At 35.3% G+C, this 22,663-nt stretch overlaps 1 protein-coding gene across 2 annotated transcripts in view; it reads right to left on the bottom strand.

Annotated features, from left to right (window-relative positions):
* Positions 1-22,663, bottom strand: part of LOC135964246 (dynein beta chain, ciliary) — a 63,292-nt gene that overhangs the window by 19,263 nt on the left and 21,366 nt on the right. Inside the window, exons 3-19 of one of the 2 annotated variants that reach the window (XM_065516430.1) lie at positions 14,903-15,076; positions 14,582-14,841; positions 14,191-14,530; positions 13,298-14,131; positions 11,349-11,461; positions 10,922-11,210; positions 10,710-10,863; positions 9,574-10,655; positions 8,922-9,098; positions 8,428-8,637; positions 8,197-8,361; positions 5,704-8,136; positions 2,857-4,529; positions 2,576-2,795; positions 484-2,522; positions 288-426; positions 63-229 (exon numbers count right to left, since the gene is read on the bottom strand). In XM_065516430.1, the coding sequence (XP_065372502.1) occupies positions 63-229; positions 288-426; positions 484-2,522; positions 2,576-2,795; positions 2,857-4,529; positions 5,704-8,136; positions 8,197-8,361; positions 8,428-8,637; positions 8,922-9,098; positions 9,574-10,655; positions 10,710-10,863; positions 10,922-11,210; positions 11,349-11,461; positions 13,298-14,131; positions 14,191-14,530; positions 14,582-14,841; positions 14,903-15,076 (10,469 nt within the window). Of the gene's footprint in view, positions 1-62; positions 230-287; positions 427-483; positions 2,523-2,575; positions 2,796-2,856; positions 4,530-5,703; positions 8,137-8,196; positions 8,362-8,427; positions 8,638-8,921; positions 9,099-9,573; positions 10,656-10,709; positions 10,864-10,921; positions 11,211-11,348; positions 11,462-13,297; positions 14,132-14,190; positions 14,531-14,581; positions 14,842-14,902; positions 15,077-22,663 lie in introns of those variants that run through there. The other variant, XM_065516429.1, reaches the window with a different exon arrangement.

Below are 22,663 nucleotides of genomic sequence, written 5' to 3'. Positions count from 1 at the left end.
AATACAAAAATTAATAATTTCTATTATTTTTGCAGATTTTCTGTATTTAAGGTAAGACCTACAATTGTGGATCTATCATTAGGGGATAGCGTTCAGAATGTACTAGTATAGCGGCATTTTCGGCTGACATACGATCACTAGGTAAACCTTGATTATTCCACTCGGCAATTTGAGCATCATCACAAATCATTTCAAAGGGATCACCGCCCTCACTAGAGGGGATTTTGGGCTAAATACAAGACTAAATTAACCTACTAGCTTAATTTTTAAATTATAAAACTACTAACATCACAGGCCTTAAAGGCAGGTATCCACATTTTGGTTTGCAATTCCACACGATAGGCACGAGTAAAACAGCCCACATAGGATATAAAACAAGCTATGAGTAGTATGTCACCAGGCATGGTAACCTGGCTATGCTGTAAACTAAAAAAGAGAGAATAGTCTGGAATATTTGTTACTCTGGAAAAACACAAAATCTACCTTTTCACCGACTCAGTCCAACGTATCTTTTCCGAGGCCAAACCTCCTATCAAACGATTGGCCAAATCAATGGTGAAAGCTGTCTTATCAGCCTCATCTTGGCATTTTTGTTTTTTGGCCAAAGCCTCATCATATTCCATTTGCAAAACATTCAGCTGCTCCTCCAATTCATTAAGACGATTATTTAAAGCTGTTAGTTTATCTCTGGCATCTTGCAGCTCCTGTTCTGCTTCCACCAAGGCACGTTCTTTAGGTTCCACCACCAAATAAACTTCATAAAATCTATAAATGTTTATAACCCAAGAGCATAAGCCAGCTGCCGCCGAAGATTTGGCTAAAATGTTTTCTGGATTGAATTCCGGGTCAGCCAAATAGGGTTGCAGAGCCTTGATAACATCGGGATGTATATGTTTTTTGTCATAATTTACCAAATTATCCAAAAACTTGTCCACATTGCCCATTATAACACGACAAGCCTTCCAGCTGCGATCTTTGGGAATTTTACCTTTGGGGGCAAACAACACCAATACAGCCGAGCAAACATTGACCACAGCATCCGGAGGTGAACCAAACGATTTTAACTCTGTTAAATTATTTTTGTTTAAAGTATTTAAGGCCTCTTGGGCTGCCAAAAGAGCAGGTTGGGCTTTGCGAAAATCTTCTTCACATAATTTGGCCTTGGCTGTAACATCTTCCTCTATTTGGCGCACATTTTTCTCTTCTTTGGAGGCGAAAGCTCTTTCCTTAGAAACTTTATCATTTTCAAAACTCACCACTTTAATTAGATTGTCAGCCTCATCATTTTTAATTTTCAATTCCACTTCTTGCACCTTAAGAACTTCCTGCAAACCATCCACTTCCGTAGAGCAGCTGGCTAATTTAATAAGACCATTCTCCAATCTCTGACGTCGATCCAAATTGGCTTTGACTTTTTCGGTGAGAAGTTTGGTGTATAAACTCACTAGCTCTAGGAAGGACTTGGGAGTAGTGTAATTGTAACGCTTGTCATTAAGCAAATACACTTTGGATATATCATTGACGGTTTTGTGAACATAGGCCATAAAACGCGATACCGGATGACCCAAAGATTTGGGTAAAACTTCTATTTCCGATAAGAAACGATAAGATACTGATTCCAAAGCCTCTTGAGGCCATTCATGGAACCAATCTATGGTAGTGCAGTTAACTAAAGAAGGAAAATTACGGGCCCTTACTCTGAGTGTATTACCCACTGGAGAGAAACACAATACAACTTTCAAAAGACCCCGAACTTTTTCTATAAAATATTTCCAGCAATTTTCGCGATTGTCCACAATACCCAGCTGTTTAACCTCATTGCGCACAGCATTCACTAGATTCTCAATTTCATCATCAGGAAACAGTTCATGGATATCTCCCGAAGCCAACATATCATTAACTAAAACCAAAAATTGTTCTTTAGCCACTTCGGCATCTGTCATGAGGAAACAACACTGGGAGGACTTAACACCACACTTGACATAAAGTGTAGCTATATTCGCTTTTAAATCATTAATGCTGTAATCTTTGGTTAGCTGGACTTGGAAAACGTCTAGAGATGAAATGAAAGCTGCCAATCTAGTCAAAGATTGTTTGCCTGAACCACCCACACCAATGAGAAGAGCATAGCCACGAGAAGATTCCACAATACGACTAATGCGGCAGACATGACACATGGCATCATCGAAGAGCACCAAATTCATGGCTCCCACAAAATCATTGTAACGCTCTTGGGCTTCTTCCAGTAACTTGTGCAGACGCTCCCAGTCGCTAATAGGCATATATTTATTTTCCGCTAGACCCATAGCAAAGTGGCAATAGATCTGAGGTTTGCCAAATACCACATCCTCGCTATAATTCTCTATGCCTTTGCGCAACGCCTCGGCTATGATTTTGCTAAAACTATTGATGTCTGCTTGATCGACCAACTTGTCGCCATAGACACGATTACACTCATGGACCCACAAACGTAGCAGCATATTGGGATTGGGGCAGGTCTTGAAATTGGCATAGAGCATACCCTGGAACAGATAATATTAAGTATTTTCGTTTTAATTAGCTTAAGAAGACTTACCGTAAATATATTGGCTATATCACGCAAATTGAAATTATAATGAAACTTTACAGCGGTGGGCAAAAATGAGGCAGCCACTTTCTGATGCAGATTTATGGCTGTTTGTACCAAAGGCTCACACAGATTTATGACTGCCTTATCGAACTTGTGAGTGGGATTTTTTAAATGTTGAGACAAAATAGAATTTAGGATGTGGAACAAAGCATCAGCACTGGGAACACTACAAAAAATTAAACATAATTTAGAAGATTTGAGTCTATCTCTCTGAGTTAAAAACTTACTTCACAGCAAAGGAACAAAAATGTCTCTGCAATCTAGGATCTATGGTAAAGGAACCAGCAGAAGGATTCATGCAGGACACAAACTGGCAATTGTGTATATCTCTTAAGGTCATCTTAACACGATCATACCAATGACGATAGTCCATAAATTGCCTGATGAGAGTATGCGGTTGCACAGTTCCATATTTATCTACTTCCGGCATATTCATATCATCCACAAAATATAACATTTTCTTATTGCCCTGAGGACCATAATTGCGGCCGGCCTTCTTCTCTAAAGGTTTTTCCAAAATATTTTGCAGCATTTCAGAGGTGGTGTAAAAGTTAAAGGGCACATTGGTTACCGCATACTTCTCGCTGGGAAGAGAGTTCAATTTCAAATTCATTATAATGGTTTTACCCGAACCTGGAGGCCCAATAAGCATGGTGGGATAGTTGTCTCCTATCAAGACATCCATGAAATAGCTTAGGCGTGTGGTTTCGGAGGTGTGCACCAAATTGGCTTGTAAAGGAATATCAGGATCCAGTTCAAAATTGGGAACCAAATCAGTCCAGGGTCTAAATTTCTTGGTTTCATGATCCACATAAAAAGAAAATATATTGCCCGAGCCAGGAAATTTGACGGTCTTAAACTCATTGACAAACCATTTGCTAAATTCATTGCGCCAATCAATGATTTGATCTTGAAACAAAGTCGAACCAAAACCCCACACAATGGAGAAAACGAAATAGATTTCATACCATTCCTTGGGACAATCGGCCGGTACATTTTGTGGAGTTAGTAGGCTGTTCAGCAAGAAGCAAGTCATTTGCAGCATGGCTATATCGGCTATGGGAGTGATTTTCTTTAGACGTGTCTTAAATACCTCCAGCAAGGGAGGAACATATTTGTCGAATAAAACATTGAGCGTGGCTACTTCAGCTTGATTGGTGCGTGTATTAAGCCAGGAGAGAATGAAAGGAGTCCAACCCAAATCTTGGGGATTTATATACAAAATACCTGCCCTGGATACAGTGGCCGGGGTGGCAGTTTTCAAATTGGCTATCTCGAACAGCAAACGCATTTCCTTGGTCAAAGCAATGCGCTCATTGCTGGCCAAAGTCAATACCTTGTTGTCATCCATGACCGTGTTTAAGCTCTCTATCCACATGGGATCAATGTCACCATCCAACACTATCCACTTGGGCCCCGAACCACCCAAATTCGCCTGATCACGCATTATAATGGAGAACAAACCATCTTTCCATTCTCTGGTAGCCGGATTAACAATGCCAAACAATTCATCGTTTGTTACAGCTTTGGGATTTAGATCATTGTAGTGGGGTTTACGCTTCAAATTGGCATAGGTTTTGTTAAGAGTTTTCCATACTTCTGACTTGCCGGTGCCAGCAAAGCCGATAATGAAAACAGAATGGCGCACTGCAAAGAGTTCCTTTAGCTGCACTATTTTCAAAATGAAACCATCATCTGGCTGCAGCTTCAAGTCTACCGCTGACCTTTTAACCACTGCCTCAAATTCCAGGTCACGTTTGCGTGGCACATCCAAAGCTGGAAACAGGTCACCTATTAAACCCATAAACACCGGCACATCATCTGTTACAATTTTGGGGGTATTGAAATCACGCAAAGCTCTCATTAAGACTTGATCTTCAGGTCTTTGGCGGTCATCTCGCTAAACAACAAACCATAAAGAAAAGTGGGTTAAGAAAGCTAGAAAACAAGAAACAATTTCGCGTGTTGGGCAAGCAGCACGCATGCAAATGTCAAGATTGGCCTCTAGAAAACTACCAAAGAATAAAGGAAATGAAAAATAGCTTTGCAAAGGTCATCAGTCACCTATTAATATTGATTGGCCTAATTAAAAAAATCTGAAAAATGTGTCCTTATTGCAATGAAATCTTTCTTATGCTTTTTATTCCCAGGAATCCATATCGTAAAGCCTCAACGTTTACTAGGAATTCAATCCAAGCACAAGGGCTTTTCAAATTTCAAGCCTGACCTCTAAAACTACCAAAGAATAAAGGAAAGGAAAATATTGCTTTGCAAAGGTCATCAATATCATGTAGTTTGGAAAATGATTCAGCCTTTTACCTATAAATTTTGATTGGCCTAATTAAAAAACCTCAAAAATGTGTCCTTATTGCAATGAACTCTTTCTTATCCTGTTTGTTCTCAGGAATCCATGTCGTAAAGCCTCAACGTTTACTAGGAATTCAATCCAAACTCAAGGGCTTTTCACATATGAGTTTTCGTTGGAAAAGCTGGTGCTGACTTTTGTGGCTGTAGTTCTGGCCATGCACATAACACATACATTATTACTTCTCTTCTCATATCAAAGTGCAGGAAGTTTGTTTTTCCTTTTTCAGCGTTTGTACGTGTTTTATGATAAAAAAAATGCAGGCATCAAATCTACATGCAGGAACAAAAACTACATGCTTCATGTACTCGTACATTCATACGTGTACTTCTAACTAAGATTGGTATTTATGAAGTCATATTGTTGGAAAATATAGGAAAAAAAGGAAAGAAATATAATAGAATTAGAGTGTAGAGTAAGGATTTAAGTAAGCACATACTTATGTACTATATGTGGAAAAGTGTAATACGCACATATGAATGAATATTTCCTGGCAATTGCCAGTAGGGAAAAGATCTCATGAATTTTTACAAGTCATGTAATTTCTCCAAAAGCAAAGTACTAATACAACTAAAACCAAATCTACTTGAAAATAACAATATTACAATTATCTATATATATTAAATTTGTTTTGCAATTATTTCCAAATTATTCCTGCTGGGTTTATTGTTACAAACATTGCTATACCCTCTTTGAAAACTCAACTTACCTTCAGCGAACCTGCCACCACCAACACTGACTTTACAGCACGCAAACCCCAATCGTAATGGTCCTGCTTGGACAGCAATTCTTTGCACAACTCGTACAGTGCAATGAATTTGCGAGCTAGCAAACGTGCCTCCTGGAAACCTTCACCGACCAACATTATCTCACTGATTAACATAAAGTCAGGCACCACCATGGCACAAGGTCGATATAACGCTTTTAAATTCTCCGGCAATTCAGCACGTCCCGCATAGCCTGGATTCATTGTAATGAACATGCCGACGGTGGCACGTAGTGTAATAATTTCACCCAGAAAATTAAAAATAAGCTTCTTGGCCTTAATAGCATCTTGTATGCATTTGACCTGCACGGCCACCACAGATAAAACTTCCACCGAAATTCGATTAAACTCATCGAAACAGCCCCAGGCACCAGACTGGGCAAGACCTTTGTGTATATCGCCCACGGACTTGTAGTCCATTTGTTCGGAACAATTGAAAACATAGACCATAATGCCCAAAGCTCTGCCTAAATCTTTAGTAGTTTCAGTTTTACCGGTGCCAGCTGGTCCTGCGGGTGCTCCGCCCATTCTCAAGTGCAGGGATTGGGTCAGGGTAATATAACAGCGATCTGTTAGAGGGGTAATAACCAAACGTGAGGTGTTGCCCAAATACTCGTAATCATATTGGAATTGGGCATCACAGATGTTTGCAAAACAGTCATCGAATTTGGTATCCCAGCGATGTCTTAATTGCGATTGCCACTGGAAAGCAGAGGCCATTTCCACTTTAGAGGAAATAATTTTCGACACCACATCACGACTATGCACATCTATGGTACAAATAGTGCAAACTTTAACCCGATCCGAGGCTGTTAAGTCGCCCAATAGCAAGTTTATCAAGTGATTCAATTGTGTCACCTGTTTCTTGTTATAGTCCTTCAAAGCATTTTCATAACGCTGTTGTACTTTGGCAAATGCATCATTGGTCTCTGAGGTCCAGCAAATTTGTGTGGTCACCAAGGCCGGCTGGGCTGGCCAATCATAGACCCATACATGTCTGGGTTTCTCTTCGTAGGCTAAAACTGCCCGTCTCAATTGATCCCTTAAGGTTTCACGCATTTTGTCAGTGACACGATTAAGCCAAACCTCTACTTTGCCACTGCAATCACAGTTCTCCAAAAATGGTATATACTCCTCATGTTCTTTGGCCACCATGCCGGAGGCCAATTTGGAATTGGGTAAAAGCCTTAGATTGCCCAAAGAGTCATAGAGTTTGGTTAAATGTTTGCTTATCATGGTGGGATTGTTGCCATTCGAGAGTATGTCCAACAAATCGGCGGATGATACAAAATAGAAACGGGGATAAGCCAAACGTTTGGTCTCCAAATAGTCATTCAAAGCCTTCTCACATAACAGCAAGAGTTTGGCAAGATTTTCCAAAGTTTCGTAAAGTTTACTGCCAGGTCTATTGGTAGCCCTTACCACATTCTTGTCGGCATTCATTTGTACCAACAGATTTTTAAACTCCTTGTCGACTGTGTCAAATCTTTTGGAGTCAACCGGCAGCTGAGAGCGTATATCTTCGGAACCTATGAAAATACTCTCCAAATACACCCATTTACGCTGCACCTCAAACCAGGCGGTAATTATTTGTTCGGCATTGGACAATTTAGTTTGCCAGCTGGTTACTTCGGTGTGGAAGAAGCCCACAAATTTGGAAGAAGCCATATTCTGTAATTGTGATTGATTTTCTTCTAAAGTCTCTACCAATTCCTCACTAGATTTAAGTAATTTTAGGCCAGTACGTTCATGTATTTCATTTTGAAACTCCATGGTGGCCCAAGTTGTTTGCAGATCTTTTAAAACCTTTTCCATGGCCATTTCTTTTACCGATTTGTCCACAATATTCTTAACTTCCTCTTCGTATTCGTGGAGATTTAAATCGATTAAATCTTTGAGTGTAGTCGAATCATCCATACTAAATTTGACCTGTGTAGTGCGCATTAGTTCATACCAATGACGATCACGTATGGCGGGATTCTGTAGTTCTGTAACGGCTCTTAAGGAAGTCATTAGATTTTTTAGGGAGTTTTCTGTATGCAGATAAGGTTCCCAATTGCGCATGTCCTTATCTAGGGCACGCAGTTCTTTGCCAAATTTCTTGCATTCTTGATCCATGACCTCAATATCGATTTTCTTCCAGGGAGTCTTTTTCCAATCCTCTATGGTGGAGGCTATGGTGATAAAGAAATCCCATAGGATTTTGTTCAATTGCAGATCACGACGACAACGTTCAATTTTGGTGGCATCCGGTCCTTGCAGCTCAAAGAGAACGGCCGAACCTGTGAGAGAGGAATGGCGTGCCTCAAGCTCAGTGATTTCACCATCAGCCTCATCGATGAGTTCATAGACCTGGGGACAGGGTACATGGAAGAACTGGAAAGAGAGGGAAATATTAGTAACAATAGTTTAGGTTAAAGACCTGTTCATACATACATTCTTCTTGACAAATTTCTTGCGGTATGTTGTGGCCATATTGTCACACAAAAGTATGCGCTTTTCTATAAGATCCACCTGATAGGATTGTATGGGAGCAATGATCTGCTTAACCGTGGCTGCCTGTTTCTTAACCTTATTCCATTTATCAGGCAATTCGGCCATCTAAAACAAAGTTTTGCCATTATACTAATAAAGTAAAATTTTATTTTAAAATTTTTCTCTATTTACCATGACCATTTCAGTATCCCCAAACTCATAATTATACGTCTTGAGCAAATCAACAATCTCCCTCAAAGGCTCAAACATATAATCATAGATGAATTGCTTTTCATTGATGGTATTTAATACCGACAGAATTTGTACAAGTCCATCAAAGTCATCCTTATTGAGTTCAATTTTCAATGCAACATTAGCCTCCTCCACAAACTGGTCCAATTCCTATTTTGTTTGTTGTTGTTTATGTTGGTTTAAGCGTTATAACAAGATTAGTCATTTCATCAATTGAATGTCAGCATATATCACACTCACACACAGTACAATATATGCTACTATTAGGGTAGTTTTTATTTTTTTTTTTTTTTTAAATTTCGAGAAGTATGGTTAGTGCGGAAACATTTTCAAACTTCAGAGCCGATGAGGCAAGATTTGTTTTAAATTCTCAGAATCGCATACCTCAAAATTTCCAAAAGAAAAACCACCCTACTCTATTATACACCACCCACCTGCAGAGAATTTTTAACTCTATCGATGAGATCTTTTTTAAATAAGCTTATCCACTTGGCCACCAGATTGAGTACGGCATTTTTGAAACTCTTCTTATTCAAACGTAACCACACATTGAAATCTTGATATGTTTCCCATTGCCTTATTTGCTCTTCTAAGGCAATAAATTTATCCAACTGGAAAAATAAACAACACAACGATTGAGTAGCACCGTCATCGTCAATGAAGTGACACGGAAGGGTGAAGTAAGTAACTGAGTTGGAACATACGACATGGAAAATCCAAACTCAAACATTCGCACAGGAATGGAGAATGAAAAGAAACATGCAAAATGAGCATGAACATGGAAACATTGATTGATAGATTAGTGTTGCTTGGCAAATTCCTGTTTTATGTTCATACACTTTGGGAAATAAATGGTTCGGAGTGATTGGGCAAAATTAACTTATTTGAAAAGGGTTTAATTCCAAGCTCTTTGGCCTATTCTAGTAACATGATCATAATGGAAGTTTGCATTTGGTTATAGTGGAGTTTATGAGAGGTTCAATAGAAAACCATCCAAACTTTCTTCTTAAATTTAGAGTGTAAGAATTCACCCAACATAAACTACAAATGCAAATTTCTAACAAAGTGGTTTCTGCTGTAATTTACCTGATCCTTATACACACTCAAAGGTGGATTATTTTCATCTTTCAGTGGCTTAACACCCGACATGCCCTCACCCTCCAGTTCAGCCTCTCGCTCAGCCAATGACAAGGGTCTGCCAAACTTCTTCACCTCTGCCAAATACTGTTGCCTATTCAACATCCATAAATAGGAGAATTCCAAGAAAGCCTTTGTATGTGTCCGTATAGCCTGTAGAGCAAATTTAACTTTATTTAAAATGTCATTACGATGTTTGTGTATGTCCGTTTTATCGGCAATTTCATCTCCAAAATCTAAAGCATCTTGGCCCGCTAAGGGAGGATCTTGGGCACAACGTGGCAGTAGTTCCATCATATGATACATATCCTCTAGAAGCTTCTCAACATGACAGGTGAAACCAATTTTGGAGGTGGGCTCTAGATTGGGGAAGAAACACACATGAGGCTCCTGTAAATCCATTATGATCTCAAACACGGGAGCATTATTTTCATAGCGATTTTCAATTTCCATGCGTAAATAGGTGAGACTGGTGATGACAGCATCCAATAGGCATTGGGTAATTTCCTGATCAACATAATTCTCATAGTCCCGAAAGAGTTCTCTTTCATTGGGCGCAACAGTTTGTAACAGCTCCCAACGCTGCAGGGAGGTTACAAGCTCCTCCTCATCTTCCTCTTCAATTTCATCCATAACATTTGGTATTACAGATGGTGCCTTAGGAAGAGCATCAACTTCTGTTTTTTCCTTAAGAGCCTCTTCCTCTTCTTCACCTTCCTCTCCCTCTTCATTGTCTTCTCTAAGCATTTCATAGCGTCTGGGTATATCGTAAAACAATTTGGCATTATCATATAAAAGTTTATCTATTACTAAAGCGGTTACACCAGCTTGCTCAACACGTTTAGTTAATATTGTCATGCGCGGTTCAGTTTCCAATAAAGCTTTGGGCAGCTGATCCTTACGCATATACAAAGGTATTTTGCCCCAATAATTGATGCTGCGCTTGATGGCGTCTACATTGGATTGGCATTTCACCAAACGTTTGTGTAGATATTCAAACTTTTTAAAAACTTCCACAATGAAACTTTGATCTTAAAAACAATACAGTTACATAAAATCCGTTTTAAACAAACAAAAGAACTCACCAAAATTATTCCATGTTACTTTAGTTATCAAAGGCTCCATGAACAATTCATACAACATTAATTCAGCTTGTATAAGAGCCTTTTCACTAGGCTTGGCTCGGTCATTAATGTCGTTATACCATTCTGCAATTCTTTGCAGTTTGATGCGAGCCTCCTGTAAGTAAGAAATTTAAATATGTTTTTTGTTTAATTTATAAAGTTTATCCCTTTACCCATAATCTTTCTTCTTTATCGAAAAATTCCCTTATTTCTTCGGCCACCTCCAAATTCATCATTAATATATATTTGGTATCTTTTAAGGCATTCTTGAGATTAATACTAAAATTCACTGACAAAACATTGTCCATTTTGGCCAGTAAATTAAGTTCCATGTCCTGGGTAATGTCCTTTTTCACTTCTACTCGCCATGATTTTAAGATTTCTTGTCGTAGTTTTTCAATTTGTTGATTCATTTCATCGTAAATGGCTAGAGTGTACTGGCCGAGTTCATTTTCAAAGAGTCTTAAAAGGGAAAGAAAAGAAATTACGATTTTTTTTTCAAGATTCGGAAAAAAACTTCCCGATTTAAAAACAATTCAACAGGGGATAGGGATGTAAACAAAAGAAATACATGTAGATTTCAATACAATTGAAACTTACGGATAGTCATACAGCTCATGTTCCGAATGCATCCAAGTAATTCTGTGTTGCAGCTTGGCAAGCCATGTTAGAGCAGCCGAGGTTGGAGGAAAACAGTTATCAGTGGCCAAAGCCTAAAATAAGACAAAGCAGTTAGATTACTATATAAGTCCAGAACTATCTCGAATATCCTACAAGAATACTCAAATCTATCAGAAATATTTGCTGATTGGTTTGTGTTTAAAAATATTCATCCAAATCCGTTCAGAAATGGTCAAGGTATAGCGAAAAATGATTTTGAAAAAATCAAACTCGTTGTAGAACCCAACCTCAGACACCGAACGCCAATATAGATCATTTATTTCCTTGCTTCAGTTTCCATCTCCACAAATCCGATATAAATCTTGGTACTCAACACCAACTTTTGGCCAAGAAAAGTCAATGATCCTCATAATGGACTACGATGTCGTTTCGTTAAGAGATGAGCTACAGTCATGGTATATTTCCTTCCTCAACAAAGAGGAAGTAATGTCGATTTGACTGTCAGAATGGACATTCTCAACAGTTTTGGAGACGTTATTCTCCTTAATTTCCAAAATCACTGCCTGAAAACCACTGCGGTGATCCTAAGATCTGACGAATCCATACGATCGTACAAGTTGCGGTCCTTACTCCACCAGGAATATAATTTCGTGAAACATCTTAATAAACTTTCGTTCGCGGATCATGATAAAGGCTACATCCGTTCTGAATCTTCTGTATTCAGAATCTTACAATTCTCGCAGATATCTCCATTCATATACAAATAGTTTCATTCTTAAAAAATCTAGAGATACTGAATATAAGAGTGTATCTAGTGTATTTGACGGAGAGGTTCGAAGAACACAGGTAACACATTCGAAGTTATTCAATGTATCTCTAGAAGCATGTTTAAGATTTGTCCTTATCTCCAGAGTATGCTTCCAAACGATAACTCCATACAGAAGAACTGCAGTTGAGCGATCCAAAGTTATTGCAATGTCACTCTTGTGGGAAGAAATTGCGATTGTTGGCCTTCTTCACTCCAGTCTGTTCCATGACAATAAGAAGAGACTGCCTGATACCAAGATATTTGGCTCTGTTCATAATCTCGGTGTTATTCGGGTCAGAGGTCAGATTCAAAGAAATTTCGAAAATTTTACCATAATAGGAACCTCGTTATGGTTCTCTCTCCTTATTATTTCGTAATAGAGCAGAGAGAGCATCCCCTGTTTCTCTATTTGAAAAAGATAGCAATACTGAAAGAACCAAAAACTGTAGTGAACCGACTGTGCACAAGCTGATTCCTAAGCTAAATTCTAAAAGTGCATCTCAAATCTGGATTTAATATGTATTAAATTTTCCAAAGATTCCAGCCATATAACCACCATAAATTCCAAAGAATGCTTCATGCAATGATTGACTTTAAGTCCCTAGGTTATTAATTCGCGGACTTTATAAATAACGCCACAATTATAATGTCTGGATTTTTGTCGATTCCCAATAACCTCGAATTGAGCATATTTTGAAATTTTTAAATTGTTTGTGAAATTTAACCCTATTCGTTTTAAACGTAGTGATCCGATTCCTAAGCTAAATCCTAAAAGTGCATCTCAAATGTTAAACAAATGTTGGGGTCTGGGAAATTCTTCTTTAGAGAATATTTTACTTCTGGATTTAATATGTATTAAATCTTCCAAAGATTCCAGCCATATAACCACCATAAATTCCAAAGAATGCTTTAAGTCACTTGGTTATTAATTCGCGGACTTTATAAATAATGTCTGGATTTTTGTCGATTCCCAATAACCTCAAATTGAGCACATTTTGAAATTTTTAAATTTTTTGTGAAATTCGTTTTAAACGTACCAATTTGTATAAAAAAGTTGGAGTACAATTAAATTATTTTTTATTAAAGCCAACTAAAACCTGTAACCCAAACCCTTACTTACACTTAAGCCACGCTCCTTATAAATACCCTCAAACTCATTGAAATCCCCCTTAACCGCATTAATTTCCTCCGCAAAATCATCCACTATTATGTGCATAAACGGATCCATATGTTCCTTAATAATAGGTCTCAATAGCAAAGTACCACACAGCATCAGCTCATGAGAATCCTCTAAAGCTTTTTCAAATTGATAGGCTATTTTGCGTTCCAAAACATTAGTTTTCTCCTTAAAAACCTGTCGATCCTCTACAAATGTCGAGAGTTTAGCATCTGGGTCCAAAGGATTGTATTGTATATTCGACCATTCTCTATAAAAGTTATTATACTCTTCAAGGATTTTCTCTAAAGCCGTAGTAATTTGACGACCCTTTAAACCACCCACAGTTATTTTCTCCAATTTCATAAAATCCCTGCCGGTATCGAAGAGTTCCTCTAAGGTTTGTAAACGTTCTATAAATTTATTGAAACGTGCGAAAATTTCCTCCGGATGCCAGGTCCAATCTTGAGAATTGAATTCAGTGCCTACTTTGAATTTCTTGAGAGTTAGGCGGGTTTCATTGTAGGTGGAGCGATAGTATTCCAGGTGACCGATATTTGTGCTGACCTTTTTAAAGGCTTCATCTACGTCACCCTGGAAAATGGCATCAGCCTCTATAGTGCGCATGGCACATTCAATTAAGGTATTGTGTAATAGTTGAAACAACAAGACCATATTGTCCAGACTGTGGAAGTATTTAGAATGACCCCAAACCAAACCGATTGTTATTAATAAAGGCCTTATTTGACTGCGGTTTTCATCTAAATCACCCGTTTCGAACTTATCAATCATTTTACGCTGAAAATATAGAAATTGTTAAACAACTTTGTTTTGTTAAAGCTTACTATTGAACTAACCAAAGGTGTTAAGTATTTGGTTATATCTCTGGCTTCTGCCAAAGCCTCCAAAACTAATTCCACTATGCGCCTGTAGCTGCTTTCAAATACCGAACGTATTTTCTCCAATACAAAACCTATAGTTTTGATGCGTTTGTCACCCAATTGATCGGCTAAATTTTCCAAATTCTCTAAACGGGCATCCCAAAAATTAAATAAATGTTCGGGTCTGGGAAATTCTTCTTTAGAGAATATTTTATCTCTGGATTTAATATGTATTAAGTCTTCCACAGAGTCCAGCCATTTAACTACCATAAATTCCAAAGAATGCTTCATTAAATGATTGACTTTACTCAAGTCCCTAGGGAGAAAATAATTGTTATGAACGAATATGTTTTTCATTATTTGTTACCCTTTGGCAATAGCTGGTGCACTTTCCATGACCTCATCTATGCAAATTGGCAAGGGTAGGATGGTGCGATTCATTACCAAACCCTTCATTTGGGCTATACCATTGCGCAAGTCTTGAGACTCTGTTTTCATATCATTCACAATCACCGAGGTCCAACCATTTTGATTTACAGGATTATTGAGCAGAGGAAAAATGACATCGTCACATAGAACTGTTAAATTTTCCAAAACATTTGGCAGCAGATCTCCTATCATAAGGGTCTAAGGGAAAGGATTTTTATTCATTCTTAGTTTTGTATATTTTATAGAGATTATTACTTACAGTGGCCATATTCTCCATGGTTAAGGTAGTTGGTATTTCGTGCCTTATAAAGTACACCATTTTACTAATGGGCTTTTCGGGAAAGTTGTAGGATGGCGCCAACAAAGCAGCCGAGTTCAAAGTAAATATGAGTCGCTCCTGATATGGTTCATTAAGAAATTCATTGACAGTTTCCTAGAGAAATAAATTTTTAAAGCAAAGTAAACAAGGTAAACAGGTTTTAACTTACAACTAAATTATGACCGAACTTTAAATTTAATAGGGTTTATAATTCGATTAAAAGAGATCGAATTCAGTTGAATATCGAAATTTTCTACGAATCTAATTATTTAATTTTTATACCCACCATCACAAAGAATTTAAATATTTATCGCAGACCCACAAAAGTATAAATATTCTGGGTGCTTATGAAATTCTATTTAAGGCAATCTAGCTATATATGTTCGTCCGTCTGTCTGTATGTTGAAAGCACGATAGGGCCCAAAATAAAGAAGCTAGGTGGATGAAATTTGCTAGAAATACTCTCTGTTGATAAAGATTGTTTGGTGTTGGAAATTGTCGGACTGTGATTTCCCCTTGCCCCCATACAAACGTTCCCCCCGAATACTGTTGTATGTGAATCGGAACACATATAGCGAAAGACGAGTATCAAGTAAATCCGATTAGTTTCTATAAATGTTTCTGTGACTTTAGATCCTTCTTCACTCTCGGCATTAAAAGCAAATATTTTTTAATATTTGTATGATTTCCTTATTAAGGGGTTTTCCAAAATGCAATTAAGATTTGAGCTAACCGCCATTTGGGCAGTCTTGCCAACCGAAATAAAATAGTTTCGGGTTAGTAAAAATGGAGCATTACACGAGAGAATAACACGATTTAATTTTTGAACAATACTTCTATTATTATCGGAATATTGATTTAACTTCCTTCATGTAGAGAATAATGCGAACGCAATACCAATTTTAAACCAAGTGAAAGTATTGCTGAAAGTCCAGGAAAGCTGATCTGAGTCTCCATAATAACAAAGTTTAATTTAATTGAAGTAGATGCTGATTTTTCAAGCATAGTTATTCTAAGATAGGAAGCACATTTTCAACTTCATGGATTTGTCTTCAGATTTTGTGTTCAGATAACCAACATACTGTTACGTTTTAACCTTTTCAAAACGTTTGTTTATTTCCTTTAAATAAACCGGATACTTTTGATTGCAAATAAAAGCCGTTTAGTAGTTTGAATATTGTAACAACTCTTTGTTTATTTAAAATGTACAACAACAGAATTAAATAGTCACTCAATGCTTTTTTTAAACACGTTTATAAATTCGCAGAAATACAGATACACTTTATAATGAACACGAATTCTCTTGAAAAACACAGCTCACTTTAAGGCACTCAGTTGATGTTTCTTCAAATAGCGTCTCTGATAAACTCATTAACGACTGCATCCTCTGCCACTATTTATAACACTGCCATCTGCACTCTAGATTGCTCTTTAACTGTCAAAGTTCGAATATTCTAGATCTTACTAATACATACGCCATCTGTGGTGTACTTCCCAGCAGTTCTAGGAGACAGTACCGAGCTAGTGATTTTACCCTCATTTAGGGTGGGAGCTAGTTACTTCAATAGCCATGTGACTAGTCATTTTAACAAGGGCATGTCCTAGGCAGGGGGTCAGTTGTCTCTTTTTGATTACAATGGGACTGTCTAATAGCTGGTCCAAAGTAGGCAACGCATTGGATTCACATACTGGTTACATAGCATCATTACCTTGCTAGCTTTGTAACTGGTTACTTGATTAGTTACTTTAACACGTGCATGTCCTAAGCAGGGGACAGGAGCCTTTTGATTACAATGTGACTATCGGATAGCAGATCGAAAGTAGTCAACGCTTCTGGTGGGTAAAATAAAGTGCAATACAAAAAAAAGTTTGAAGTTACTTCACCATAGGTTACTAAGAGACACTAAAGTGACTATTGACTTCATGCTATGTTACATGGGATGTCAGTATACTTAAGCAAAAATAAAAATAAACTGTATGAGAATTATATTAACACAATTTGTAAAAACCCAGTTTATACGAAATACTCACAAAACGTTTAAAGTGACTACAATCTAGATTACTTAGAGACACTTAAGTGGCAATTGTCTTCAAGCTAGATTACTTGGGACGTATAAAGTAACCAATTGTCTACTCTCTGCACTACAGAGTGCACATACGTGTCAAATGGCCAAAATATATAAAATGGAGTCAGCCAAGAGACAATTACTGTCATTAAGGGATACATTGACTACTTGCTTAACTGCTGGGTTTCTACAATGTTCTTTAACTGAATATTCGAATTCGAATATACGGTCGCAGCAAACAGCGTTGCCAACTTACTATCAATAGTCAACTGAAAGCTTTTATTCAATGTTAATAATGGCCACAGATATGTTACAGTTTGCTATTACAGCATTGCTATTTGAAAGCATTCTGCTACTTTTAAATCAGCCGTTAAAATCGTTACATTTGAATTCAAGTACAATTTCGTAACAATATAATTGTCTAGAACAGTGGTGCCCAAACACATACCATCAAAGCTTTGGTTGTGTTGGTAAAACAGCGGAGAATTTGATTTGATTTTGTTCTGTGCGATGAAATCAAAGCAACAAACACATGATCATTATAAGAACAGCGGAGAATTTGATTTGATTTTGTTCTCTGAGATGAAAACAAAGCAACAAACACATGATCATTATAAGAAAACGCACAAGTAAGCTTATAGTGTATGTGTATCAAAGTAACGCCAGCAGAATTTTCTTGCCCTATTACGCGTGCTAGGGAATTGTGATTTCGGGCACCACTGGTCTAGAAGCAAGTGCGTCGACAACATGTCACTGTAGAGTGACAATCAGTTGTATGGGAAAAAATGTTTGTTAAAATTTTGAAGAGTGCCGGCTGGAATATTGTGACACTAGGCATACAAATTAAGTGCTAAAAATTTTAGCTAAATCGGACAACGATTTCTGGACGCGCATCGAGTTCAAAATTCAGATATATGTAAACTTTTACTATTTATATGAAATAAATAGGTGAAACTCATTAACTTTCTGCATTGTTTTCTAGAAATATGTAGATTTATTTATAATAATGAATATTACATAATTTTTTTTTTTTGTAAATTAACCCTGTAGCTCCTTTGGGTCAAAATTACCCAAAAACTGTATTATCGCCAAAATTTCGCAAATTTTTCAGTTTTTGTAAAAATTTTGCCACTAAATAAATACTTTTGCAATTGAATGCAAACGAATCGAAATGTGTACATAATTATCATTGTAATGAGGTATAAATGACAAAATTTGGTTAAAAAATGTTAAAGTTATTACAAATTAGCCAGACCATTAACGTGTCTCAGGCCACTTGAACAAGAAATGTAGGAACAAAATTAACATATTTCGAGAAAAATTTAAATAAATGCTAATTTTCATTTAAAATATATCCGTATTTACTTGTGTATTAGTTTTTGTCATCGTAGGATACCGTTAACATGTTCGCAGGTATGACCAAAAAAATTATCTCCATTTTCAAATTTTTCAAAATTTTGTTAAATAAATTTCTGAATTTTTTGATCATCACATTGGGATTTATTGAGATAGGGAATAAAAATATGAAAAAATTATGTTCATGTCCGTTACAGTATTTCCGTACCTGCGATTTAAATTATAAAACCAATTCATAATATTATAGTTCTGGTAATTTTAAATATGGTCTGAAAGTTTTACTAAAATCGGAAAACGTTAACCTTTAAATCGTGAAGGTCAAAGGTAAAATTTTATATATTTTGCGCCGATTTTAATGAAACTTGAGAAAAATATACATTGGGGTCTAACATTTACAACAACAGTGCAAAAATGGATTTCAACCTTTAAGAGCACTTGGGGTCAAAATGGCTGTGTTTTTCGTGATTTTATAAGTTAATGACCCTCAAGTGTTGCTAAGAGTTAATTCCTATTTTTGTGCAGTTATTTTAAATTCTGTTCTTTATGTTATATTTTTCTCAAGTTTCATTAAAATTGGCGCAAAATATATAACATTTCGCTATCTTTTCATTAGAAATTCCAAATATTGAAAAATTGACCTTTGACCTTCACGATTTAAAGGTATTCCAACTTCGAAACCAATGAGTAACAAGATCCGTGTGAATCCAATAACTTTTGAAATATTTAACCCTCAGTAATAAAGTTCTATCAACATAATTCAGTAAAAACAAAACATTTCCTGTTCTCCCTTTTCCATTCGTTACTTAAAAAAAGGTTATCAGTTAAGAATGGGTTAATTAAAAAACTGCTTATGTTAATCAACACACACTATACAAATTGCTGTCACGATTTGAAGCTCAAAGTCATATTTTATGGTTTAAATATCCGTGTGTACGCATTCTAGCCGTTTTTAATTATTGTTTAATGTTATGTAAACCCTTCAACCAACAATTCCCGAGAATAAAATGCTAAAAATAACAACTTAAATTCAGGGCCAAAAAAACAATTTTATTCATTCATTTTATTTTATTGAAGCATGTTTTTTTTTGAGGTTTTGCGACAGGGTGATAACTCTTACTTTGTAAATTAATGTCACATAATGGGAAATATTTTATAACGAACCCAAAAAAAACAATAGAATTTTGTTTGTTTGTGAACAATGACTGAATAAGTGGAAATATAAACGAATAAATGAATGAATGAATGAATGAGTGAATTTGGCTTTTAAAAGTATAGAATAAAACAAACAAATAAAAAAACAGCACGCAAAGCAGACGGTAATAAAGCATCACACCATTACCTCAACACCAAGGTCCTTCCTTTTGACCGAAAGACCATAACAACCAACCAGCCAGTCAGCCAACTCTCAGTCTGTCCCTTTATTTAACAGATTTTGTGACGCATGTAAAATTTACGCCAAAAACATTAAATATTTTGGTTGTTATAAGTATTTCTGTTTTTTTTTTGTCATATTTTTGAATATTATTTTGGTCATAGTCACATTCTCACACATGCTAAAAATTTTTATAAAACTGGAACTGAAGTTAAGGGTCATAATAATGCCACGAAATGCTGCATACACACATGTTATATAATTGTACTGGTATGTAGGATCCCACTAAACATTTTTTGCTGAATTTGGTTAGAATTCTAACCGACAGTCTGTAACTGGACGATTTCATAGACTGTGTATGGCATAGAGAAACATAGAGCGGAAACTAGAAAAACACTCAAACAAAAAAATTACTCAAAATTATCACACATACGAGTGTTGTTTTTGTTTTCTCATAGTTTTTTCTACTAATACATTCTCACCACTTAGGTTTCTGACAACTGAGTTAGGTCTTTGACAGCAGAGTTTCCGCTCTATGTCTATTCTCTATGGTATATGGCAACGTTGACTAGTAACTCTGTCTTAGGAAATTAGTAAAATTTTCAGAGACAATTCTGTACGAGCTCCGATGTAAATTTGTAGGGAAACTGTAAATGAATTTTAGACCAGAGTTTAATTAATTCAATTTAAGCTTAATTTTCCATTTTAACCATTCCCAACATAAAGAATTCTTTGGCACAAGGCTAATGAAGAGATCGATTTCAATGTTAAATTATTTAATTCATAATTCAGCCAGAGAATTTTAAATGAAAAACAGGGTGTTTGATAAAAAATAAATCAAAATTAAATTTCCTCTCAGATAATATGCAGACATTTTTGAAAAAAAATTGCAGATTATTCTACCAAGTGTCAACAGGAAATTTACACAAGTCGTTCAATTTTCTGATACATTTTCAGAATTTGTTCAGAAAATAATGTTGACTGGGAAGTGTGTGGAGAATAAAATAATGAATATGTTGTGTGTGTGTTTCTAATGTAACATTTAGCTAATCCTTGTGGCCTTATCCCCATCCAATAGGGGTTATTTAGCATATACAGTTAAGCAAGAAAGTGTTCGTATACCTTATAACGATTTTAAAGCATTTTATTTCTGAATTCTGAAAGAAAATTCAACTTAGATTTACACTTTTCTTTAGTCAGTGAGCACATTTTTTCAAATCGTGTCAGAAAAGTATTGGAGTTAATAGAACTACTAAAAAATATGTGAATTTTTTTTAAGTGGAAACTTATACTTATACAATACTCGATAATGATTTCTTCACATATTTAAAAGTTTTATAATAGTAGTATTTCTACTACATTTTTTTTAAAAAAAGTAATATTTCTACAACTTTTTTTGAAAAACAAGTAGCATTTCTACTACCTTTTAAAAAAGTAGTATTTTTCTACTTTTTAAAAAAGTAGTATTTTACAAAAAACTAAAAAAGTAGTAGTAAAAGTAGTAGTAGAAATACTGTTTTTTAAAAAGTAGTAGAAAACTTTTTAAAAAACAGTATTTCTACTATTTTTTTAAAAAAGTATTTTTTTTTATTACTTTTTTTTTAAAAAGTGTAATTGTTTACTACTGTTTTTTAAAAAAGTGGTATTATACTACTTTTTAAAAAAGTTGTATTTCTAACAAAAATTTCTAAAAAGTAGTATTTATACTACTTTTTAGAAAAAGTAGTAAATCTTTTTTTTTTCTAAAAAAAGTAGTAATTCTATTACTTTTTAAAAAAGGTAGTATTTCTACTACTTTTTAAAAAAAGTAGTATTGCTACTACTTTTAGAAAAAGTAATATTTCTACTACTTTTAGAAAAAGTAGTATTTCTACTACTTTTTAAATTTTTTACTTCTTTTTTTAAAACAGTATTATTTTTACTACTTTTTTGAAAAAGTAGTATTGCTACTACTTTTAGAAAAAGTAGTATTTCTATGACTTTTTTCTAAAAAAAGTAATATTTCTACTACTTTTTTTTAAAAAAATTTAGCATTTTTATTATTTTTTTTTATGAAAAGTAGTATTTCTATTAATTTTTAAAAAATGTATTATGTATTTTTTAAAAAAGATGTGTTCTATTACTTTTTAAAAAGTAGTATTGCTACTACTTTTAGGAAAAGTAGTATTTCTTTGACTTTTTTTTACAAAAAAGGAGTATTTCTACTACTTCTGAAATTTTTTTAACACAGTATTATTTTTACTACTTTTTTTTTTAAAAAAAGTAGTATTTCTACAACATTTTAAAGAAGTAGTATTTCTAAAACTTTTTAAAAAAGTGGTATTTCTATTACTCTTTAATAAAGTAGTATTTTTACTACTTTTTTTTAAATGTAGCATTTTTATTACTTTTTTTATGAAAAGTATTATTTTTAAAAAAGATGTATTCCATTATTTTTTAAAAAGAAGTATTTCTACTATTTTTTTTAAAAAAGTTGTATTTCTACTACTTTTTAGAAAAAGTAGTATTTCTATTACATTTTTTTTAAGTATTTTTACTTTTTAAAAACAAGTAGTATTTCTATTAAAACTGTTAAAAGCGAAAAGTTTTTAAAACTCATGTATTTTTAAGCTCACTGTTATGGCTAAAGTCTCCTCTCGCTGTATATGCATTAGGGTGGTATTTTTTTGGAATTAATTTTGTACCCTACTCCACCATAGTTCTTTCTAATACCTATAAAATATAACAATCTGAATTTAGTAATTATTTCTCCTAGCCCCAAGCCTTTTCTGCTCTGTCAGAATATAGTTAAGACCATGATACAATAATTGTAGAAGGTAGAATCACTAGGGAAGGTAGAATCCAATTTTTAGCCCCGTAATGTCAAATTTTGGTTTTGATTTTTTTCATATTTTTTATACCCTTCAG

The sequence above is a fragment of the Calliphora vicina genome, chromosome 1 (assembly GCF_958450345.1).
Source record: "Calliphora vicina chromosome 1, idCalVici1.1, whole genome shotgun sequence".
Lineage (NCBI taxonomy): Eukaryota > Metazoa > Arthropoda > Insecta > Diptera > Calliphoridae > Calliphora > Calliphora vicina.
The sequence above is the reverse complement of the archived record's forward strand: the minus strand, read 5'-3'. Positions and strand labels throughout refer to the sequence as shown.